Source organism: Kogia breviceps, chromosome 18, assembly GCF_026419965.1.
Source record: "Kogia breviceps isolate mKogBre1 chromosome 18, mKogBre1 haplotype 1, whole genome shotgun sequence".
Lineage (NCBI taxonomy): Eukaryota > Metazoa > Chordata > Mammalia > Artiodactyla > Physeteridae > Kogia > Kogia breviceps.
The window spans coordinates 13,443,650-13,467,147 of NC_081327.1; the positions used below are offsets into that span (position 1 = coordinate 13,443,650).

The 23,498-nt window shown below is 37.3% G+C and overlaps 1 protein-coding gene and 1 non-coding gene across 2 annotated transcripts in view; one reads left to right on the top strand and one right to left on the bottom strand.

Annotated features, from left to right (window-relative positions):
• The window catches only part of LOC131744940 (zinc finger protein 569), a 61,466-nt gene that overhangs the window by 13,897 nt on the left and 24,071 nt on the right, over nt 1–23,498 (top strand). Inside the window, 1 exon segment of the mRNA XM_059045001.2 lies at nt 14,419–14,476. Coding sequence (XP_058900984.2) covers nt 14,419–14,476 — 58 coding nt within the window.
• On the bottom strand, nt 4,316–4,422 carry LOC131745679 (U6 spliceosomal RNA). Its single transcript, XR_009332412.1, has one exon. It is a non-coding gene; the product is annotated as a U6 spliceosomal RNA (small nuclear RNA).

Genomic DNA, 23,498 nt, shown 5'->3' on the forward strand with positions numbered 1-23,498 from the left:
TTGTGACTGTCTTGTTTCACGTGATATGTTTTCAATGTTTATTAACGTTGTAGCTGGAAATATACTCTTAACAGAGTAGACCCCATGAGTTCATACTGCAATCTGCAATCAAAAAAATTTAGAATTATAGAGTTTCTACTTTGATTTCATTTTTGTGTCTTTTATTTATTAATCCATCCATCTGTAGATGTGTTTATGTATATATAAATAAGATAGTTCAGAGCAATATTATTAGTACTTAAAATATTCCTACTGCAAATAATTTAATATTTCTTTATAGATCTATTTGTTTTGGGGTTGTCTCTCTAGGGACGTATAACCCAATTATTGTGTTTTAAAGTTACTAGAACTGATTTCTCTGTGTGTGGTTAAGCCACAAATGTAACATATGAGTAGGTTCATTTGTTTCATTCTGCTTTTGATTTTTAGGTATAGCTTATGGGGTTTTTTGGTGGTTGTTGTTTTAATTTAATTTATTTAATTAATTATTTTAGCTTTTGTTTTAACATTTGTTTTAATTTTGTTTTATAATCATGTAAGACATTTACATGGTTGGAAAGTCAAATATACAAAACAAAGTATTTTAAAGTATATACAAAACAAACACACAAAGAGAAGTCTTGTGTTGTATGCACACAGGGAGCATGATGCCTCCAGCTTTGTTATTCCTTCTCAAGATTGCTTTGGCAATTTGGGGTCTTTTGTGGGTCCATACAAATTTTAGGATTGTTTGTTCTATTTCTATGAAAAATTCCATTAGAATTTTGATACAAATTGCATTGAAACTATACATTGCTTTGGGTAGTATGAACATTTTAGCAGTGTCAATTCTTCCAATCCATGAACATGGAATTTCTTTCCATTTATTTGTGTCTTTTTCAATTTCTTTCATCAGTGTCCTATAGTTTTCATTGTATAGTCTTTCACCTGCTTGGTTGAGCTTATTCCTACGTATTTTATTCTTTTTGATGCAATTGTAAATGGAATTGTTTTCCTAATTTTTCTTTCTGATAGTTCATTATTAGTGCATAGAAATGCAGGAATTTCTGTATATTAATTTTGTATCCTGCAACATTACTGAATTCATTTATAAGTTCTAACAGTTATTTGGCAGTCTTTAGAGTTTTGTATGTATAATATCATGTCATCTGCAAATAATGAAAGTTTCACTTCTTCCTTTCCATTTGGATGCCTTTTATTTCTTTTTCTTGCCTAATAGCTCTGGCTAGGACTTCCAGTACTATTTTGAACAAAAATAGCAAGAACGGGCATCCTGTCTTGTTCCTGGTCTTAGAGGAAAAGCTCTTAGCTTCACACCATTAACTATGGTGTTAGCTCTGAGCTTGTCATATAAATCATTTATCATGTGAGGTACGTTTCCTCTATACCCACTTCGTTGAGAGTTTTTATCAAAAATGGATGTTGAATCTTGTCAAATACTTTTCCTTCATCTATTGAGATGATCATATGGATTTTTTTTGTGTGTGTGTGTGTGGTACACGGGCCTCTCACTGTCATGGCCTCTCCCTTTGCGGAGCACAGGCTCTGGATGCGCAGGCTCAGCAGCCATGGCCCACGGGCCCAGCCGCTCTGTGGCATGTGGGATCTTCCCAGACCGGGGCACAAACCCACGTCCCCTGCATCGGCAGGCAGATTCTCAACCACTGTGCCACCAGGGAAGCCCGATCATATGGATTTTTATCATTCATTTTGCTAATGTGGTGTATCACATTTGTTGATTTGTGGTTATTGAACCATCCTTGCATCCCTAGAATATATCCCACTTTATTGAGGTGTTTGATTTTTTTGAAAAATTTTTTTAAAATAAATTTATTTGTTTGTTTTATTTTTGGCTGCGTTAGGTCTTCGTTGTTGCACATGGACTTTCTCTAGTTGTGGCGAGTGGCGGCTACTCTTCATTGTAGTGTGCAGGTTTCTCATTGCAGTGGCTTCTCCTATTGCGGAGTGTGGGCTCTAGGCATGCAAGCTTCAGTAGTTGTGGCTTGTGGGCTCTAGAGCGCAGGCTCAGTAGTTGTGGTGCATGGGCTTAGTTGCTCTGCGGCATGTGGGATCTTCCCAGACCAGGGATTGAACCTGTGTCCCCTGCACTGGCAGGCAGATTCTTAACCACTGCGCCACCAGGGAGGCCCCAAGGTGTTTTATTCTTAATGTATGTTGAGTTCATGTTTGCTAATATTTTGTTGAGGATTTTTCATCTGTGTTCATCAGGAATATTGGCCTGTGATTGTCTTTTCTTGTGGTACACTTGTCTGGTTTTGGTATCAGGGTAATGCTGGCCTTGTGAAATGAGTTTGGAAGTGTTTTCTCCTCTTCCATTTTTTGGGAGATTTTTAGAAGGATTGGTTTTAATTTTTCTTTGAATGTTTGGTAGAATTCACCAGTACAGCCATCTGGTTCTGGATTTTTATTTGCTGGGAGGTTTTAAATTACTGATTCAACCTCCTTGCTAGTAATCGGTCTGTTCAGATTTTTTTTTTTTTTTTTTTTTTTTTTTTTTTTTTTTTTTTTTTTTTTTTTTTTTTTTTTCGGTATGCGGGCCTCTCACTGTTGTGGCCTCTCCCGTTGCGGAGCACAGGCTCCGGACGCACAGGCTCAGCGGCCATGGCTCACGGACTTAGTTGCTCCGCGGCATGTGGGATCTTCCCGGACCAGGGCACGAACCCGTGTCTCCTGCATCGGCAGGCGGATTCTCAACCACTGCGCCACCAGGGAAGCCCTGTTCAGATTTTTTGTTTCTTCATAATTCAGTCTTGGATGGTTGTATGTTTCTAGGAATTTATCAGTTTCTTCTAGGTTGTCCAATTTTTTGGCATATAATTGTTTGTAATAGTCTCCTATCTTTTGTATTGTATTTCTGTGGTATCAGTTGTAACATCTCCTCTTTTGTTTCTGATTTTGTTTGAGTCCTCTCTCTTTTTACTTGGTGAGTCTAGCTAAAGGTTTGTCCATTTTGTTTATCTTGTCACAGAATCAGTTTTTGGTTTCATTGATCTTTTCTCCTGTCTTTTTAGTCTCTATTTCATTTTTTTCTGCCCTGATTCTTGTTACTTCCTTTCTTTTACTAAGTTTGGGCTTCTTTTATTCTTCTTTTCTAGTTCCTCAAGGTTTAAAGTTAGATTGTTTATTTGACATTTTTCTTGGTTTTTGAAATAGGCATTTGTTGCTATGAACTTTCTTCTTAGAACTGTTTTTGTTGCATTCCTTAAGTTCTGGTGTATTGTACTTCCATTTTCATTTGTCTCAAGACATTTTTGATTTTGCTTTTGATTTCTTCGTTCCCATTGGTTATTCAGTAGCATGTTGTTTAGTCTCTACATATTTCTGAATTTTCCAGTTTTCTTCTGGTAATTGATTTCGTTTCATACCATGTGGTTGGGAAAGATGCTGGATATTATTTCAGTCTTCTTAAATTTGTCAAGACTTGTTTTGTGGCCTGTCATATCCTAGAGAATGTTCCATGTGCACCTGAGAAGGAGGTGTATTCGGGTGCTTTTGGATGGAATTTCTGTATATACCTATTTAGTCTATTTGGTCTAATGTGTTGTTTAAGGCCAATGTTTCCTTATTGATTTTCTGTCAGAACGATTTATCCATTGTCTTATTGTATTGCTACCTATTTCTCCCTTTAGACCTGTTAAATATTTGCTTCATATATTTAGGTGCTCTTATGTTGTGTGCATATATATTTACAAATGTTTATCCTCTTGTTGGATTGACCCCTTTATCATTATGTGATGCCCTTCTTTGTCTCTTATGGCAGTCTTTGTTTTCAAGTCTGTTTTGTCTGATACAAGTATAGCTATCCCAACTTTCTTTTGGTTTCCATTTGCATGGAATATCATCAAGGAAAAAGATGGACCCTTCAGTCTGTGTGTGTTCTTACAACTGAAGTGAATCTCTCACAGGTAACATATTGATGGGTCTTGTTTTTTTTATCCATTCATCCATTCTCTGTCTTTTGATCAGAGAATTTAATCCATTTACATTTAAAGTAATTATTGATAGGTATGTATTTATTGCCATTTTGTTAATTGGTTTTTGGCTGTTTTGTAGTTCCTCTGTTCCTTTCTTCTTTTGCTCTCTTTCTTTATGGTTTGATGGCTTTCTTTATTGGTATGCTTAGATTCATTTCTCACTATCTTTTGTTAGCTACTGCAAATTTTTGGTTAATGGTTACCATGAGACTGACATAAACCCACTTATATTTATAATGGTCTAATTTAAGTTGATAATAATCAAAGTTTGAATGCATTCTAAAGCTCTACATTTCTATCCCTGCCCCTCCATCATTTTAAAAAATATCAAATGCTTCACAAATTTGCATGTCATCCTTGTGCAGAGGCCATGCTATTCATCTCTGTATCATTCCAATTTTAGTATATATGCTGCTGAAGTGAGCACTGGGAAGTTTCTGTTGACCTGTCTTCAAGTTCACTGATTTTTTCCTCAGTCATGTTGAGTCTACTGATGAGTCCATTGAAGGCATTCTTTTTTCTTTTTTTAGAGTTCCATCAGCACTAAGCAATTTTAATTTAAAAAAAAATGATCTCAGAGTAATTTCAAGCTCACAGAAAATTTGCAAGTACAGTAAAAAAAAAAATCCCTTATTGCCTTCACCGAGATTCACCAACTTTTAATATCTCTCTTTGTCTTTCTTACACACACACACACACACACACACACACGCACACACACACACACACACTGAGTCTTTTTCTGAACCATTTGACTACAAGCTTCAGACCTGATCCTTCATCCCCTAAATACTCCAGTGTGTATTTCCCTAAACTAGGACCTCCCAATAAGTCAGGAAATCAACAATTGATACAACATTGCCATTTAGAGAACCTGTTCAAATTTCAGTTTTGCCAATTGTCCCCAAAATGTCTTTTTCTTTATACTTTAAAAAATATATATATTTATTTATTTTTATTTGGTTGTGCTGGGTCTTGTTGTGGCTGGTGGGCTCTTTAGTTGCAGCTGGCAGGCTCCTTAGTTGTGGCTCACCATCTCCTTAGTTGTGGCACATGGGCTCCTTAGTTGTGGCATGCGAACTCTTAGTTGCGGCATGCATGTGGGATCTAGTTCCCTTACCAGGGATTGAACCTGGGCCCCCTGCATTGGGAGTGTGGGGTCTTAACCACTGCACAAGCACTGCACCATCAGGGAAGTCCCCCCAAAATGTGTTTTTTAGTTTTCAGGTACAGGATTCCTTCATACATTGCATTTTGGTTGTCATGTCTCTTTGGCCTCCTCCAACCTGGAACAGTTCCTCAGTCATTCTGTCTATCATGTCCTTGAGAGTTTAAAAGAATACAGGCCTTATATTCTGTAGGCTGGCACTCAACTTGATTCCATTGGATGTTTCTTCATGCCTAGACTCAGGCATGTATTCCTGACAAACTTTGATTTTCTCATTATGTCATTCTGTCCCATCACTGCTGATGTTAACCTTGATCATCTAGTCATGTTGATGTCTTCACTGTAAAGTTCTATTTTTCCTTGTAACTGTTGGAAAATGTTCCATTATGGTGCTAAAATCCTGTTCCTCATCGAAACTTTACCCATTCTTAGCCTCCATTGACAACTTCAGTCTGAACCACTATCCATTTGGTAAGTGGTTTTATGTTTATATTATTCCTTTTACATTTATTGGTTGGCATTATAGTGCAAAGGAAGAGCTTTCCTTTCTCCCTACTGATTTATATCACGTTGAGCTCATGGATTCTTATTTTATTCAATAGGTTATAATTTATTACTGTAAATATTTATTTTCATGGTCAGATTGACCCTAATTTGGCCAATGGGAGCCTCTTTGAGCCAGTTTCTTCATCTTTTTAACATGGCCCTATCAGTTTTTGAGCACTTCCTTAATTTCTGGCACAAGATGTTCTAGGCTCATCTTGTAGTTTTCCCACTCCATCCCTAAAATCAGATATTTCTTCAGACAGTCTTGGTTCCTCTTCTTTTTTCCCATATAAATATTTTTTGGAAAATTTTGGACTTTATTTATTGTTGTTGAAGTATAGTTAATTTACCATATTATGTTAGTTTCAAGTGTACAGAAGAGTGATTTGGTTATACATATATATATTCTTTTTTTGATACTTTGCATTATAGTTTATTACAAGATATTGAATATAGTCCCCTGTGATATGCAGTAAATGCTTGTTGTTTATTTTATATGCATCTGTTAATCCCATACTCTCAATTTATTCCTCCCTTGCTTCGTCTCCCCTTTAGTAACCATTAGTTTGTTTTCTATGTCTGTGAGTCTGTTTTCTGTTTTGTATATGGATTCATTTGTACTATTATTTAGATTCCACATGTAAGTGATATATAATATTTGTCTTTGTCTGACTTCACTTAGTATGATAATCTCTAGGTCCATCCATGTTTTTGCAAATGGCATTATTTCATTCTTTTTATGACTAAATAATATTCCATTGTGTGTGTGTGTGTGTGTGTGTGTGTGTGTGTGTGTGTGTGTATAATACATATGTACACCACATCTTCTTTATCCATTCATCTGCTGATGGACATTTAGGTTGCTTCCATGTCTTGGGTATCGTAAATAGTTTGCCACTATGAACAATGGGGTGCATGTATCTTTTTGAAGTAGAGTTTTTGTCTTTTCTGGGTATATGCCCAAAAGTGGGATTGCTGGATAATATGGTAACTCTACTTTTAGTTTTTTTTTTTTTTAACATGGTTGAGTTCTTTTTTTTAACATCTTTATTGGAGTATAATTGCTTTACAATGGTGTGTTAGTTTCTGCTTTATAACTAGTGAATCAGCTATACATATACATATATCCCCATATCTCCTCCCTCTTGCGTCTCCCTCCCACCCTCCCTATCCCACCCCTCTAGGTGGTCACAAAGCACCGAGCTGATCTCCCTGTGTTATGTGGCTGCTTCCCACTAGCTAGCTATTTTACATTTGGTAATGTATATATATCCATGCCACTCTCTCACTTCATCCCAGCTTACACTTCCCCCTCCCCACACCCTCAAGACCATTCTCTATGTGTGCATCTTTATTCCTGTCCTGCCCCTAGGTTCTTAAGAACCATTTTTTTTTAGATTCCATATATATGTGTTAGCACACAGTATTTGTTTTTCTCTTTCTGACTTACTTCACTCTGTATGATAGACTCTAGGCCCATCCACCTCACTACAAATAACTCAATTTCCTTTCTTTTTATGGCTGAATAATATTCCATTGTATATACGTGCCACATCTTCTTTATCCATTCATCTGTCGATGGACACTTAGGTTGCTTCCATGTCCTGGCTATTGTAAATAGAGCTGCAGTGAACATTGTGGTACATGTCTTTTTGTATTATGGTTTTCTCAGGCTATATGCCCAGTAGTAGGATTGCTGGGTCGTATAGTAGTTCTATTTCTAGTTTTTTAAGGAACCTCCATACTGTTCTCCATAGTGTCTGTATCAATTCACATTCCCACCAACAGTGCAAGAGGGTTCCCTTTTGGATAAATTTATTATTCTCTGTTAAAGGGTAAAAACAGATAAGTAGAAAAGTACCTGCTACAACTGTTCTTGCGTGGAGTAGGGCTGAGACGGGAGTAGGGCCTTCTATTGCTGGGGGAAGTCATTTGTGATGCCAAATTGGGCAGATTTTTCAGTTGTGGCCAATACAAGTCCTGTTAGAGGCAGGTTTGGGTGATTTAGGTTAAGTATAAATATTTATTTTAGGTCTCATGCATTTAAGTTAAATAGGAATCAAGCTACTGATAATAATAAATCCAATATCTCCAATACGATTATATAAAACTGGTTGGAGAGTGGTTGTATTTGCATCTGCTCATCCATGTTGTCACCCGATAAGTAGAAAAGATATAATTCCAACTCCTTCTGATCCAATGAAAAGCTGGAAAAGATTGTTAGCAGTGACAAGAATTAGTATTCTGATAAGAAAAAGGAGTATTTAAAGAATCGATTGATGTTAGGATCTGAGTGCATATATCAGATTGAAAATTCTATAATAGGGGCTTCCCTGGTGGCACAGTGGTTGAGAATCCGCCTGCCGATGCAGGGGACACAGGTGCGTGCCCCGGTCTGGGAAGATCCCACATGCCGCGGAGCGGCTGGGCCTGTGAGCCGTGGCCGCTGAGCCTGCGCGTCCGGAGCCTGTGCTCCGCAACGGGAGAGGCCACAACAGTGAGAGGCCCGCGTACCACAAAAAAAAAAAAAAAAAAAAAAGAAGAAAAAAAAAAAAGAAAATTCTATAATAGATCATGTGACATATAATGCTACTGGCACAGATATTATTGAGAAAGAGTCTGAAGCTAGGTGATAATTTAAGGGTTTTGGTAGTAATTCAATGTCAGCTTGAGGTAATTCTTTCTTGTCCTGTGTGAATGAATATTATTGTTGGAATTAAGCTGGTGATAAAAGCATATGAAATAGTGGTTTTTACATAGGATCGATATATGTTACTTTTGTAGATGTTGGTGTTTGTTATACCAATTATAAATTGGTATTGTTAGTATAAATAGTGTAACTAGTGTGAAACAGGTAAATAAGTTTATTACTTCTGTTTTGAGTTACACCAACTTTTTGGTCCCTAAGACCAATGGATCAGTACTATCCTTTAAAAGCTTGAAAAAGCCATACTGTTAGATATGGAGGCATGAATTAGCAGTTCTTGCATACTTTTTTGGTAAACAAGAAGGTTTAGTCTTCTGTTACTAGATTCACAATCTAATGTTTTTTAAAATTATATTTACAGTACAAGGGCCATAAAATGATTTGGGGACTTAACGATAGGAGTAAGAGAGGTAAAATGTGAAGAGTTATGAGAGCATTTTCGCATATGGATGATGGCTTAATATTATTGATAGGGTTTGTATATTTGCCTTGTTGTGGTATGATTAACATATATAGAGAGTATAAGGCAGTAATAACTATACTAATTCCTATTAGGATAATGGTGACATTTGATCATGAGAAGGATGATACTACTACAAATAGTTCTCCAATTAGCTTAATAGTTGGGGGTAGAGCTAGGTTTGTTAGGCTTGCTAGTAGTCATCACATTGCTATTAATGGAGGAATGTTTGTAGACCTCTGGCTAGATTTATTTGGCTGTGAATTTGTTAGTAATTTGAATTTGTGAGGCAGAATGATATGAATGATGTGAGGCCATGGACAGTTATTAGAGCCGTGGCTCCTATATAACTTCAAGGTGTTTGGATAAGAATGGCTACAAAAACAAGTGCTATGTGACCGACAGAATAATATGTGATAAGTGACTTTAAGTCTGTTCGGCATAAACAAATTGAACTCGTTATGATTATTCCTTATAAGGAGAGTATGAGAAAAGGGTATGCTATGAAATCTGTTAATGGGTTTAGTATTGTTGTAATTCATAATATACCATAACCTCTGAGTTTTAGTAGTATGGCTGCAAGGACTATGGATCCTGCAATGGGGGCTTCTACATAATGCTTTAGGTAATCAAAGGTGAAGGCTGTTAGGGGTATTTTACTATAAAGCCTATTATACAGGCTAGTCATATGAAAATGTTGGATAAGGAGATGGATATTGCTTGTGTTCAATATTGAAGTATTAGAAAATTTAGTGAGCCTGTGATATTTTGAATATGTACTAGTGCTACTAAGAGTGGAAGCGATCCTACTAGTGTATAAAATAAGAAATAAACTCCTGCATTAAGTCGTTCAGTTTGATTACCCCATTGGGTAATGTTAATAAGTGTCGGGACTAGTGTTGCTTCAAATAAAATATAAAATAAGATTAATTCTATGGCAGTGAGTGTTATAATTAGGAATATTTGTAATATAATTAGCATGGTAATATATAATTTTTTGAGTTAATGATTGTTTGAATAGGTGAACTTGGCTGGCTATTAGTATTAATGGGAAGAATCATGTTAAAAATAATAATCGTGCTGATAAGGAGTCGGAAAAAAATTAGTGAAAAGTTGAGGCTATTGTCATTAAATTGATTAAGAAGAAAAGGCTCATGAGACTAATTAATAAGCTGTGGACTGTGGTATTAATTCAGATTATGCTGTTCTTTGGTAGTCATGTTAGTGGTGTTAGTATAATTGTAGGAATAATAATTTTTAACATTGGAGGAGATTAAGATTTTGTACATAATCAGTGCTGTATATGTTTGATACTATTACTAGTAAGGACAGTCCGAGTGCGGCTTTGAAAGCTGTGAATACTAGCAGAACAATTGGCATTATGCTGGCTAGGGTAGAATGTGTATTTAGAATGATCAAGCTTGCTATGATCAGGTTGCTATTATGCCTTCTAGGCATAATAGTGAAGATATTAGGTGAGATCGATATATTAATAATCCTATAAGAGATACTGTGAATGCTATAATAATATTTGTATATACTAAAGACACTTGGTAGTGAACTTAATCATAATCTAACAAGTCAAAATAATTTATTTTAGTTTAAACTAACTACCATGTTCAGTTCATTCTAGTCCTTTTTGGTTAGACTAGGCTGTTGCTTATAATAAAATTAGGAATAAAGCTATAATGAGTGTTGTTTTTAGATTATTTGTCTGAGATGCTCAGGGTAAGGGTAAAAGGAGAGCAATTTCTAAGTCGAAAAGGAGGAATGTAATGGCTACTAGGAAAAATTTTATGGAAAATGGTACATGTGTTGATCCTATAGGGTCAAACCCACATTCATAAGAACTTGTTTTTTTCTGTGTAAATATTTAATTGGGGAAGTCAGAATGCAATTAATACAATTAGTGAGGCTAGTGCTATGTTTGTAATTAATGTCAGTATTAGATTTATTATTCTTTTTTGGATTATACTGAAACTGATTGGAAGTCAACTGTACTGTTTAATACTAAAAGAATAAGATCCTCATCAATAAATGGATATGTAAAGGAATAGTCATACTACATCTACAAAATGTCAATATCAGGCAGCAGCTTCGAAGCCAAAATGATGGTTAGATGAGAAGTGATATTTTAATTGATGTAAGAAGCAAATGATAAGGAAAGTAGAGCCATAATTATGAGTAGTTTTTGGAATCCTGTAGCTATGAAGAAAGTTGACCCATCTGAAATTGTAAAAGATGTTTCGTAGTATTCTAAGGCCTGTAGACTTGTAAAATGAAAGCCTAGGGCAATTGTAATACGAGCTTATAGTATGTGTTTGCAGTTTCCTTCTATGAGGCTGTGGTGGGCTCAGGTAATGGATACCCTTTATACAGAGGTATTAAGAAGTGTAACTTCTAATGGATTTAGGGGACAGATGCCTGTTGGTGGTCAGCATTCACCTAGTTCAGGTGTAGGGGTAAGGCTTGAGTGATAGAAGGCTCAAGAAAAGCCAGTAAAAAAGAGGACTTGTGAAATAATAAGATTATTCCATATCGAAGTCCTTTTTGAACAACTGATGTATAATGGCCTTGGGAAATGCTTTCTTGGATGATGTCTCATCATCATTAATATGTTGTTAAGGCCTAGTGATAATGTTGAACTGAAGTGAAATCATGTAATTAGGCCTGATGTTATTATTAAAAGGGCTGAGAGAGCTCCTATAAGGGGTCAGGGACTGGGATTTACTATGTGATATGCATAGGTTTGGTGGGTCATTGTGTATTGTCATGTAGATAAAGACTTACTAGTAAGGTAAACACATAAGCTTGAATTATGGCAATGGCGATTTCGAGGATAGTAAGTAATACAAGGATAATAAATGTAATGAGGGCTGTGGTGGTGCTAATATTCAGCAATGCTAGAGTCACTCCTCCAATTAAATGAATAATGGATGTGATGCTGTGATGTTAGCTGTTAATTGTACGGCTAAAGCTATTGGTTGAGAATGAATAGTTTTGATGATTACTAGTACAGGAATAAGAGGAACCGGTGCTCCTTGTGGTAGAAAATGAGCTAAGGATGCTTTTGTTTTATGACAAAAGCCTGTAATTACAATTCCTGCCCATGGGGAATTGCTATTCCTAGATTTATTGAATTGTGTAGTAGGTGTAAATGAATGTGGTAATAGTCCTAATAGATTTGTTGATCCAATAAATAAGATGAGTGATATTAGTATTAGTGCTCAGGTTTGTCCTTTGTGGTTGTGAATAACTATTATTTGTTTCAGTGTTAGCTGAACTAGTCATTGTTGAATAGGAATTATACGATTGATTAGTTGATTAGGTGTTGGGAGTAAAATGCTCGGGAATGTGATAATTAATATAATGATAGGAAGTCCTATTATTGTTGGGATAATGAAAGAGGCAAATAGATTTTCGTTCATTTTTTTTCTCAAGGGATAGGTTGTTTTTGTATTTTGGTAGACATCAACTCTGGGTTTGAATAATATATTTTGAAATTTTTAGTTGGAATATAAATAGTAGAATTATTGATAGAATAATAATCATGTTGATATATCCAGTTGTAGCATATCATTAGGGGAGTTTTAACTCCCAGTCCTTTTTCTTAAGGTATTTTTTAAAATTTATTTATTTATTTATTGGCTGCATTGGGTCTTTGTTGTTGCTCGAGGCTTTCCCTAGTTGAGGCAAGTGGGGGCTACTTTTTGTTGTGGTGCACGGGCTTCTCATTGCGGTGGCTTCTCTTGTGGAGGAGCACGAGCTCTAGCTTTGCGGGCTTCCGTAGTTGTGGCGCAGGGGCTTAGTTGCTCCGCGGCATGTGGGATCTTCCCGGACCAGGGCTCGAACCCGTGTCCCCTGTGTTGGCAGGCGGATTCTTAACCACTGTGCTACCAGGGAAATCCCCCTAACTCCCAGCCTTTAATTTAAAAGGTTAATGCTGTTTAGCTTCTTAATTAATTTATAATATTGATGCGGATCATTTTTCAAAGCATTTTAGTGGTAGTAAAATGGGTATAAAACTATGATTTGATCCACAAATTTCTGAGCATTGTCCATAATATAGACCTCGTTGTGTTGATATGAGAGTTGTTTGATTTCGGTGTCCTGGAATTGCATATATATTATATCATACATCAGGGGTCCCCAACCCCCGGGCTCCGGACCGGTACTGGTCTGTGGCCTGTTAGGAACCGAGCCGCACAGCAGGAGGTGAGCGGCAGGCAAGCAAGCAAAGCTTCATCTGCCATTCCCCATTGCTCACATAACCGCCTGAACCATCCCCCCCGCGCCACCATCTGTGGAAAAATTTTCTTCCACAGAACCGGTCCCTGGTGCCAGAAAGGTTAGGAACCGATGCCACACATAATACATTATATGTATAACCGTGCATTAATTAATCACCCCATGCTTATAAACGTGTATGTTAACCCAGAGGTCCCCAACCTTTTTGGCACCAGGGACCAGTTTCCTGGAAGACAGGTTTTCCACTGGGGCGGGGGGCATGATTCAGGCCGTAATGCCAGCAAGCGATGGTTCAGGTGGTAATGCCAGTGATGCGGAGTGCCATGCTCTCGCGCTACTCACCTCCTGCTGTGTGGCCAGGTTCCTAACAGGCCATGGACCACTGGGGGATTGGGGACCCCTGCATTAACCTGTTGATAGTACGTACTACATTATACGTATAATCATGCATTATTTACCCCATGCTTATAAGCATGTACATTATGAATATTACATAATACATAATATTAATCATACATAGTACATTGTTTTATGATTCAGTTCGTATTTGGGAGAAATATGTTAATTGTTTTTTAAAAAATCAAATAGTGCTACTAGACTTGTAATAAGAATAAGAAAAACTATACCCTGTTCCTTTTTTCTCCCCATCTCTAATTCCTGTCCCCAGAAAGAATCACTTTCAACTCTTAACTGTGCCTTCTTTTGTTTACTCCGTTTTTCCAAATCATATGTTTATCCTGCTATTATATGACACTTTTCAGATTTAGATTTTTTATACTATAGAAAATAAGAATTAAACGTTCTTACCACCACCAGTACCTCTGATACACATCACTCACACACATAAACTTCTCCTGACTCTTTTCTCAAAATATAAAATCGTCACCATTTTAGTTAAATTCCCATTTAGTTTGTACTTAAAATATTTCTTTTTAAAAGTCTCAATACATTAAAATACCTTAGGTGTGATGTCAGTTTCATAATTTTCTTGGTGATGTGCTTTCATGAAGCTATGTATCTTTCTGCTCCATGTGAACTGTTTATTCTCTGATACAGAGCTGTTAATAAATTCATGGGGCATCTCTTACATATGTACTCCTATTCCTGTTCACCATATGCATAAGCTCCACATGATGTAGTAGTCATCTTTATACCTGGGGAATGTATATTCTTGGCCTTTCTCATGGCTCCAAGTATCATTTTGCTATAGAGTGACCTTTAATCTACCTTGTGGGTGCAGATTTCTGAAACTGCAAAACAAACCTTGTTTAATGGCTTTTATTCTCTTCTCCAGCTCTGCCTTCTCAGGCCCAGTCCACTCCCAGAAAGAAAAGGAAATGACTGAGTTGCAGGTAAATTTTAAGTAGTATATTTGTTCCCTGCCTTATTTTACAGTGCAGTTTAAGGGAATTGCAGTAATCCATACACTAAATTGGAAAATCCTATGCAGATAAAACATATTTTCAGAAGAAACAGAGTTGGAAGATTAAGACCAGGAAAGAGCTAAAATATGATTATGCAGAAATGCTTTCATTCAGAGAGATTAAAGTTGGGCTTCAATTTTGAATTTCATTATAATAGGTAAACAAGGGCAGAAATTCATTACATAATTTGGATTGTCCATAAGGATAAAAATAAACATTTATTAGCAGAAGTAAGTTTTTCATTGGCACCTAAGTCAATGAATACATTGTAGTGAGACTTCCTGTAGTTGGTAAACCTAGCTTTTCTAGTGGTCTTTTTTTCTTTTTTAAAAAATAATTTTTAAAGTCTTGGCCATGCCACATGGCTTGCAGAACCTCAGTTCCCCAAACAGGGGTTAAATCCGGGCTACGGCAGTGAAAGTGCCAAATCCTAACCAGTAGACTACTAGGGAACTCCCCACTGATGGTCTGTTTTGAGGATAAGGCAAAGAATATATGTCAAAATAGCCCAGCATTGGAAAGAACGCAAATCAACATCAACAGAAAATGGAATAAATTATAGTATTTCATGCAATTGGACACTATACACACACACACACACACACACACACACACACACACACACACACACACACACACTCCCCAAAGCAGATTACTGGTACTTATAACAACATAGATAATCTCACAAACATGTGTCATAAGAGAAGTCAGAAATAAGAGTACATTCTATGTGATTCCATATATATGAAGTTAGAAAACTAACAGTGATAGAAAATAGTGGTTACCCCTGAAGGGGTATTTACTGGGAAGGGACATGAGGGAATCTTCTAGTATGCTGAAAATGCTCTGTATTTTGACCTGAGTGGTAGGTACACAAATACATAAATGTATAAAAATGTCTCAGTTTGTACACTTAAGATTAATGCATTTTACCACATTATTCTATGCTTTCATACCTTATTTTTTAAAAAAACTAGACTATCTGAAGAAATAGATGGGATGTGTCTTTCAAATGACCCTATATAATTATCTTTTTCCATGTGTGTTTGCTGAGATTCAGCCACAGTCTGAGGTAATCATTTATGGTAAATTCTTATAATTTTAGTCCACTAGAATGTGAACAAAGAGTATGCTTTATTTGGTTTACAGCTGTATCTCCAGCCCCTAGAACAATGCCTGGTATATGTGGTTTTTGTGAATGTTTGTGGTTTTAATGAATTGAATCCATGGTTCCTTATTTCTTCTTCATTTTACTCTTAGAATAAGTAATGTCTGTCTCCTCTTCAAGGACATTTCCTTTTCCTCAGAACTTCATCCTTTTTCTTCAGACTTCCTTTGTGATCTTTCTCTTTCAGATTTATCCTGCACTCTTAGCTATTGAACAAATCTCACTTTACTGCCTTTTCACCCTTAGCTCAAAGCTTTGCCATCCTGAGATATACCTTTCTTTGACTAGGTGCCCCTATCTAGCAGTTTCTCTGTATCTCTAGTTTTTTCCTCAGTTAATTTTCAAAGTGAATACATGTGTTTAACCAGCATAAGCACTGGATCAAGAAATGGAATATTACACTAACACCTATTAGACTCCTGCACCTTTCCCAGTTACTACCCTCACCCCAGGGGTAAACACTGTTCATATTATATCACTATAGATTATTTATGCCTATTTTTAAACTTTATGTAACCTATATACTTTGTGTCTGACTTCTTTTGCTTAATATTTTGTTTGTCAGATTCATGTTGAATCATTGCATGTAAGTAGTTTACTTAATCCTACTACTGTATATTATTTAATTAATGTGAATAAATCATAATTTTATGTATCCATTCTATTACTGATAGGCATTTAGGTAGTTTTTATTTGGGAACAATTAAAATATTGTTTTCTTGTAGGTTTTTATTGAACATATGTACATATTTCTTTCTACCGCAGTAGAACTTCTGAGTCATAAGTTATGTTTAAGATTACCTTTTATTGATGCTGCCAAACAGTTTTCCAAAGTGATTGTCCAAAATTGTACTCTTAACAGTGTGTGAGAGTTCTGATTACTGCAAGACAACCATCTTGAGTGTATTTTCTACAGTCACTAGCTGGTTTTTTGGCATGATATCAAACTCATAGGCAGTAAAAAAGAAGCTCAGCTAAATTTGAGTACATAAAAATTATATTCTCCTTTTGATACAACCACCATAAAGTAAATTGGCAAAACTTGACAACAATCTTAGTAATACATATGGCAGACCCAATCTGGTATTTAAATACATATTTACAAACCAAATTAAAATCCTGGAGAGAGGGGGAAGATGGCGGAAGAGTAAGACACGGAGATCACCTTCCTCCCCACAGATAACATCAGAAATACATCTACACGTGGAACAACTCCTACAGAACACCCACTGAACGCTGGCAGATCTCAGACCTCCCAAAAGGCAAGAAACTCCCCACGTACCTGGGTAGGGCAAAAGAAAAAAGAATAAACAGAGACAAAAGAATAGGGACGAGACCTGCACCAGTGGGAGGGAGCTATGAAGGAAGAAAGGTTTCCACACACTAGGAAGCCCCTTCACAGGGCAGAGACTGCGGGTGGTGGAGGGGGGAGGCTTCGGAGCCGTGGAGGAGAGCACAGCAACAGGGGTGCAGAGGACAAAGCGGAGAGATTCCCGCACAGAGGATCGGTGCCGACCTGGCACTCACCAGCCCGAGAGGCTTGTCTCCTCATCCGCCAGGGCGGGGAGGGGTCTGAGAGCTGAGGCTCGGGCTTCGGAGCTTATATCCCAGGGAGAGGACTGGGGTTGGCAGCGTGAACACAGCCTGAAGGGGTTAGTGCACCACGGCTAGACGGGAGGGAGTCTGGGAGAAGTCTGGAGCTGCCGAAGAGACAAGAGACTTTTTCTTGCCTCTTTATTTCCTGGTGCACGAGGAGAGGGGATTAAGAGCACTGCTTAAAGGAACTCCAGAGATGGGCGCGAGCCGCGGCTATCAGCATGGACCCCAGAGACGGGCATGAGATGCTGAGGCCACTGCTGCAGCCGCCAGGAAGCCTATGTGCAAGCACAGGTAACTATCCACAGCTCCCCTCCCGGGAGCCTGTGCAGCCCGCCACTGCCAGGGTCCCATGATCCAGGGACAACTTCCCCAGGAGAATGCGCGGTGCGCCTCAGGCTGGTGCAACATCATACTGGCCTCTGCAGCCACAGGCTCGCCTCGCATCCATACCCCTCCCTCCCCACGGCCTGAGTGAGCCAGAGCCCCCGAATCAGCAGCTCCTTTAACCCTGTCCTGTCTGAGCGGAGAACAGACACCCTCAGGCGACCTACATGCAGAGGTGGGGCCAAATCCAAAGCTGAACCCCAGGAGCTGTGCGAGCAAAGAAAAGAAAGGGAAATCTCTCCAAGCAGCCTCAGAAGCAGCGGATTAAAGCTCCACAATCAATTTGATGAATCCTGCATCTGTGGAATACCTGAAGAGACAACAAATCATCCCAAATTGAGGAGGTGGACTTTGAGGGCAAGATATATTATTTTTTCCCCTTTTCCTCTTTTTGTGAGAGTGTATGTGTATGCTTCTGTGTGAGATTCCGTCTGTATAGCTTTGCTTTCACCATTTGTCCTAGGGTTCTGTCTGTCCATTTATTTTTTTTACTTAAAAATTTTTTTTTCTTAATAATTATTTTTTATTTTAATACCTTTTATTTTATCTTACTTTATTTTATCGTCTTCCCCCTTCTTTCCTTCCTTCCTTCTTTCTTTCCTTCCTTCCCTTCCTTCCTTCCTTCCTTCTACTTTTTCTCCCTTTTATTCTGAGCCATGTGGATGAAAGGCTGTTGGTGCTGCAGCCAGGAGTCAGTGCTGTGCCTCTGAGGTGGGAGAGCCAACTTCAGGACACTGGTCCACAAGAGACTTCCCATCTCCACGTAGTATCAAATGGGGAAAATCTCCCAGAGATCTCCATCTCAACACCAACACCCAGCTTCACTCAACAACCAGCAAGCTACAGTGCTGGACACCCTATGCCAAACAACCAGCAAGACAGGAACACAACCACACCCGTTAGCAGAGAGGCTGCCTAAAATCATAATAAGGCCACAGACACCCCAAAACACACCACCAGACATGGACCTGCCCACCAGAAAGACAAGATCCTACCTCATCCACCAGAACACAGGCACTAGTCCACTCCACCAGGAAGCCTACACAACCCACTGAACCAACCTTCGCCACTGGGGACAGACACCCAAAACAACGGGAACTATGAACCTGCAGCCTGCAAAAAGGAGACCCCAAACACAGTGAGATAAGCAAAATGAGAAGACAGAAAAACACACAGCAGATGAAGGAGCAAGATAAAAACCCACCAGACCTAACAAATGAAGAGAAAATAGGCAGTCTACCTGAAAAAGAATTCAGAATAATGATAGTAAAGATGATCCAAAATCTTGGAAATAAAATAGAGAAAATGCAAGAAACATTTAACAAGGACCTAGAAGAACTAAAGAGGAAACAAGCAACAATGAACAACACAATAAATGAAATCAAAAATACTCTAGATGGGATCAATAGCAGAATAACTGAGGCAGAAGAACGGATAAGTGACCTGGAAGATAAAATAGTGGAGATAACTACTGCAGAGCAGAATAAAGAAAAAAGAATGAAAAGAACTGAGGACAGTCTCAGAGACACCTGGGACAATATTAAATGCACCAACATTCAAATTATAGGGGTCCCAGAAGAAGAAGAGAAAAAGAAAGGGACTGAGAAAATATGTGGAAAGATTATAGTTGAAAACTTCCCTAATATGGGAAAGGAAATAGTTAATCAAGTCTAGGAAGCACAGAGAGTCCCACACAGGATAAATCCAAGGAGAAACACGCCAGGACACATATTAATCAAACTGTCAAAAATTAAATACAAAGAAAACATAATAAAAGCAGCAAGGGAAAAATAACACACAAGGGAATCCCCATAAGGTTAACAGCTGATCTTTCAGCAGAAACTCTGCAAGCCAGAAGGGAGTGACAGGACATATTTAAAGTGATGAAGGAGAAAAAACTACAATCAAGATTACTCTAACCATCAAGGATCTCATTCAGATTTGATGGAGAAATTAAAACCTTTACAGACAAGCAAACACAGAGAGTTCAGCACCACCAAACCAGCTTTACAACAAATGCTAAAGTAACTTCTCTAGGCAAGAAACACAAGAGAAGGAAAAGACCTACAAGAACAAACCCGAAACAATTAAGTAAATGGTAATAGGAACATACATATCGATAATTACCTTAAATGAAAATGGATTAAATGCTCCCACCAAAAGACACAGACTGGCTGAATGGATACAAAAACAAGACCCATATATATGCTGTCTACAAGAGACCCACTTCAGACTGAAAGTGAGGGGATGGAAAAAGATATTCCATGCAAATGGAAATCAAAAGAAAGCTGGAGTAGCAATTCTCATATCAGACAAAATAGACTTCAAAATGAAGACTATTACAAGAGACAAAGAAGGACACTACATAATGATCAAGGGATTGATCCAAGAAGAAGATATACCAATTGTAAATATTGATGCATGCAACATAGGAGCACCTCAATACATAAGACAAATACTAACAGCCATAAAAGGGGAAATTGACAGTAACACATTCATAGTAAGGGACTTTAACACCCCACTTTCACCAATGGAAAGATCATCCAAAATGAAAATAAATAAGGAAACAAAAGCTTTAAATGATACATTAAACAAGATGGACTTAACTGATATTTATAGGACATTGCATCCAAAGACAACAGAATACACATTTTTCTCAAGTGCTCATGGAACATTCTCGAGGATAGATCATATCTTGGGTCACACATCTAGCCTTGGTAAATTTAAGAAAACTGAAATCGTATCAGGTATCTTTTCCGACCACAACGTGCTCATCCCTCTCCCTCCCCTCCTCCCCCGTGGCAACCACAAGTCTGTTCTCTGTGTCTGTGAGTCTGTTTCTATTTTGTAGATAAGTTCATCTGTGCCATATTTTAGATTCCACCTATAAGTGATATCATATGGTATTTGTCTTTCTCTTTCTGACTTCACTTAGTATGATAATCTCTAGTTGCATCCGTATTGCTGCAAATGGCATTATTTCATTCTTTTTTATGGCTGAGTTGTATTCCATTGTATATATGTACCACATCTTCTTTATCCATTCATCCAAGACCGTAAGCTTTAAAAAAACAAAAAGAACGATGCTTTAAAATGCTGATAAGTGTGTTAGGTAATAAAGATAAATGGTTAGGACTACTTTTGTACCAAATAAACTGCAGAAAATTTACTATAAGGAATACTGTGAAAAATAAGAAGAAACATATCAATAGGAAACTTTTATTGATCTGTCTTAGCTCATGATAGACACATAAAGCAGACAACAAAATGAACATAACTACCAATAATAATTTGATAGAGCTAATTGATTATCATAGCTTATAGCCTGGAAACAATTAGTATCCTTTTTTTTAGATATGGAAAAACTAAAAAACTGATCATATATTAGGCCTGAATAAAACTCAACTAAATTTCAAAAGTACAAACTGTACATGTTCCAGAATGCAGTTACATAGGAAGATAATAATAAAAATTCAAAAAGAAAACATTTCCACATGGAAATTTTTTTTTTTTCTTTTTTTTTTTGGTGATATGCGGGCCTCTCACTGTTGTGGCCTCTCCCGTTGCGGAGCACAGGCTCCGGGCGCGCAGGCTCAGCTGCCACGGCTCACGGGCCCAGCCGCTCCGCGGCATGTGGGATCCTCCCGGACCGGGGCACGAACCCGCGTTCCCTGCATCGGCAGGCGGATTCTCAACAACTGCGCCACCAGGGAAGCCCCACATGGAAATTTTAAAACTAGCATAAGCAACTTGGATCAAGAAAGACATAAATATTTATGTTGCAGAATATCTAAAAAATAATGTACAGAAGAAAACCTGCAGGCTGAATAATAATGATATGTTAATAAATATAAACAAAATGAACAAAATATAGTTCTAGAAATTAGAAACAATGTGAGAAAATAGAAGAAGGAATTGATGAGAATAAACTTGAAGTCAGTGAGAACACAGAAAATTGAAGTAATACAGAGCTGCTTTTGCTTCCATCTCTCTCTGTCTTCTCTCATCTTTTTAAAAAATTATTATTTTAAAATCTAGGAAAAGAGAGGGAGAAATAGAATAAACAGCCATATACCCAATATCTGGAACTAGCATATTTAATATTTTGTCATTTTTGCTTTGAGATTTTTTTCAATAAAATAATTAAAATATTACATATACTCTGTCCCCAGAGTCAGTCACTTTCATGAATGTTATGTATATCAAGAGTCCATGGTTTTATGTTTTTACCACACTGATTTGTATATATGAATATTATATAATGGTCTCTGTTTTAGATTTTTAAATAATAGGGAACATAATGGACTGACAGTTCTGCAACTCACTTTTTTCACTCCATATTGTTTTCAAGACATATTCATGTTAATATAGGTATTTCTGACTTTACATCCTCTTCCATTGTTTTATTTTTCCTTATGTCAGTAGCATTCTATCTTAATTACCATGTCTTTATTATTATAAATCTTGGTATCTGATAATGAAAACAAATCCTCCATCTTTGTTTTCTTTAACATTGCTGTAGCTATTTGTAGTGATTTATATTTCCTTAGAAATTTTAGAATTAGTCAATTTCCACAATTAAAACTGCTTAGGTTTTTATTTCAAATTGAACTGAATTATGTTTACAAATATATCATCTGCAAATAGACACTTTTCATCATTTTGAATTCTCATGCTCCCCCTTTCCTCTTATTTCAATTGCTAAATGTTCAGTATAATGTTGAATAGATATGGTGGCAGTCATCTTTGTTTCATTCTCAGTCTTAAGGGTATACTTTCAATGATTCACCAGTAAGTATGATATTCCATGAAAGTTTTTTTGTAAGTACTCTTACAGATGAAGGAAATTTCCTTTTATTCCTAGCCTGCTAAGGGGGGTCTGTCATGAACTGGTATTGACTTTTGTCATACAATTTTCTTGTATATGTGATTTTTTAAAAATAAATGTATTTTATCTATTTATTTTGGCTGCTTTTGCTCTGTGTTGTGGTGCGTGGGCTTCTCATTGCAGCGGCTTCTCTTGTTATGGAGCATGGGCCATAGGTACGTGGGCTTCCATAGTTGTGGCTTGCAGGCTCCAGAGCGCAAGCTCAGCAGCTGTGGCCCACGGGGTTGGTTGCCCCACGGCATGTGGGATCTTCCTGGACCAGGGCTCAAACCCGTGTCCCCTGCATTGGCAGGCAGATTCCTAACCACTGTTCCACCAGGGAAGCCTGTATATGTGATCTTGATCAAATAATGTTTCTCCTTTTTTTCTGTTAATTTGATCAATTAAAGTGATCAATTTTTAAAATCGAAGTATAGTTGATTTACAGTATTGTGTTAGTTTCAGGTGTACAGCCAAATAGATTCAGTTATAAATATATATATATATTCAGATTATTTTCAATTATAGATATTGAAATATAAATACAAGATATTGAATATAATATCCTGTGCCATAGAGTAAATCCTCGTTGCCTGTCTGTTTTTTGTATAGTAATTTGTATCAGTTAATCTCATACTCCTAATTTGTCCCTCCCCTCCCGTTTGGTAACCATAAGTTTGTTTTCTATGTTTGTGAGTCTGTTTCTATTTTGTGTATAGATTCATTTATATTATATTTTAGAGTCCATATATAAGTGATATCATAATATTTGACTTACTTTACTAAGTATAATATTCTCTAGGTCCATCCATGTTGCTGCAAATGGCAATATTTCATTCACTTTATGGCTACTAACATTCCATTGTGTATATATACCACATCTTCTTAAGCCACTTGTCTCTTGATGGGCACTTGGGTTATTTCCATGTCTT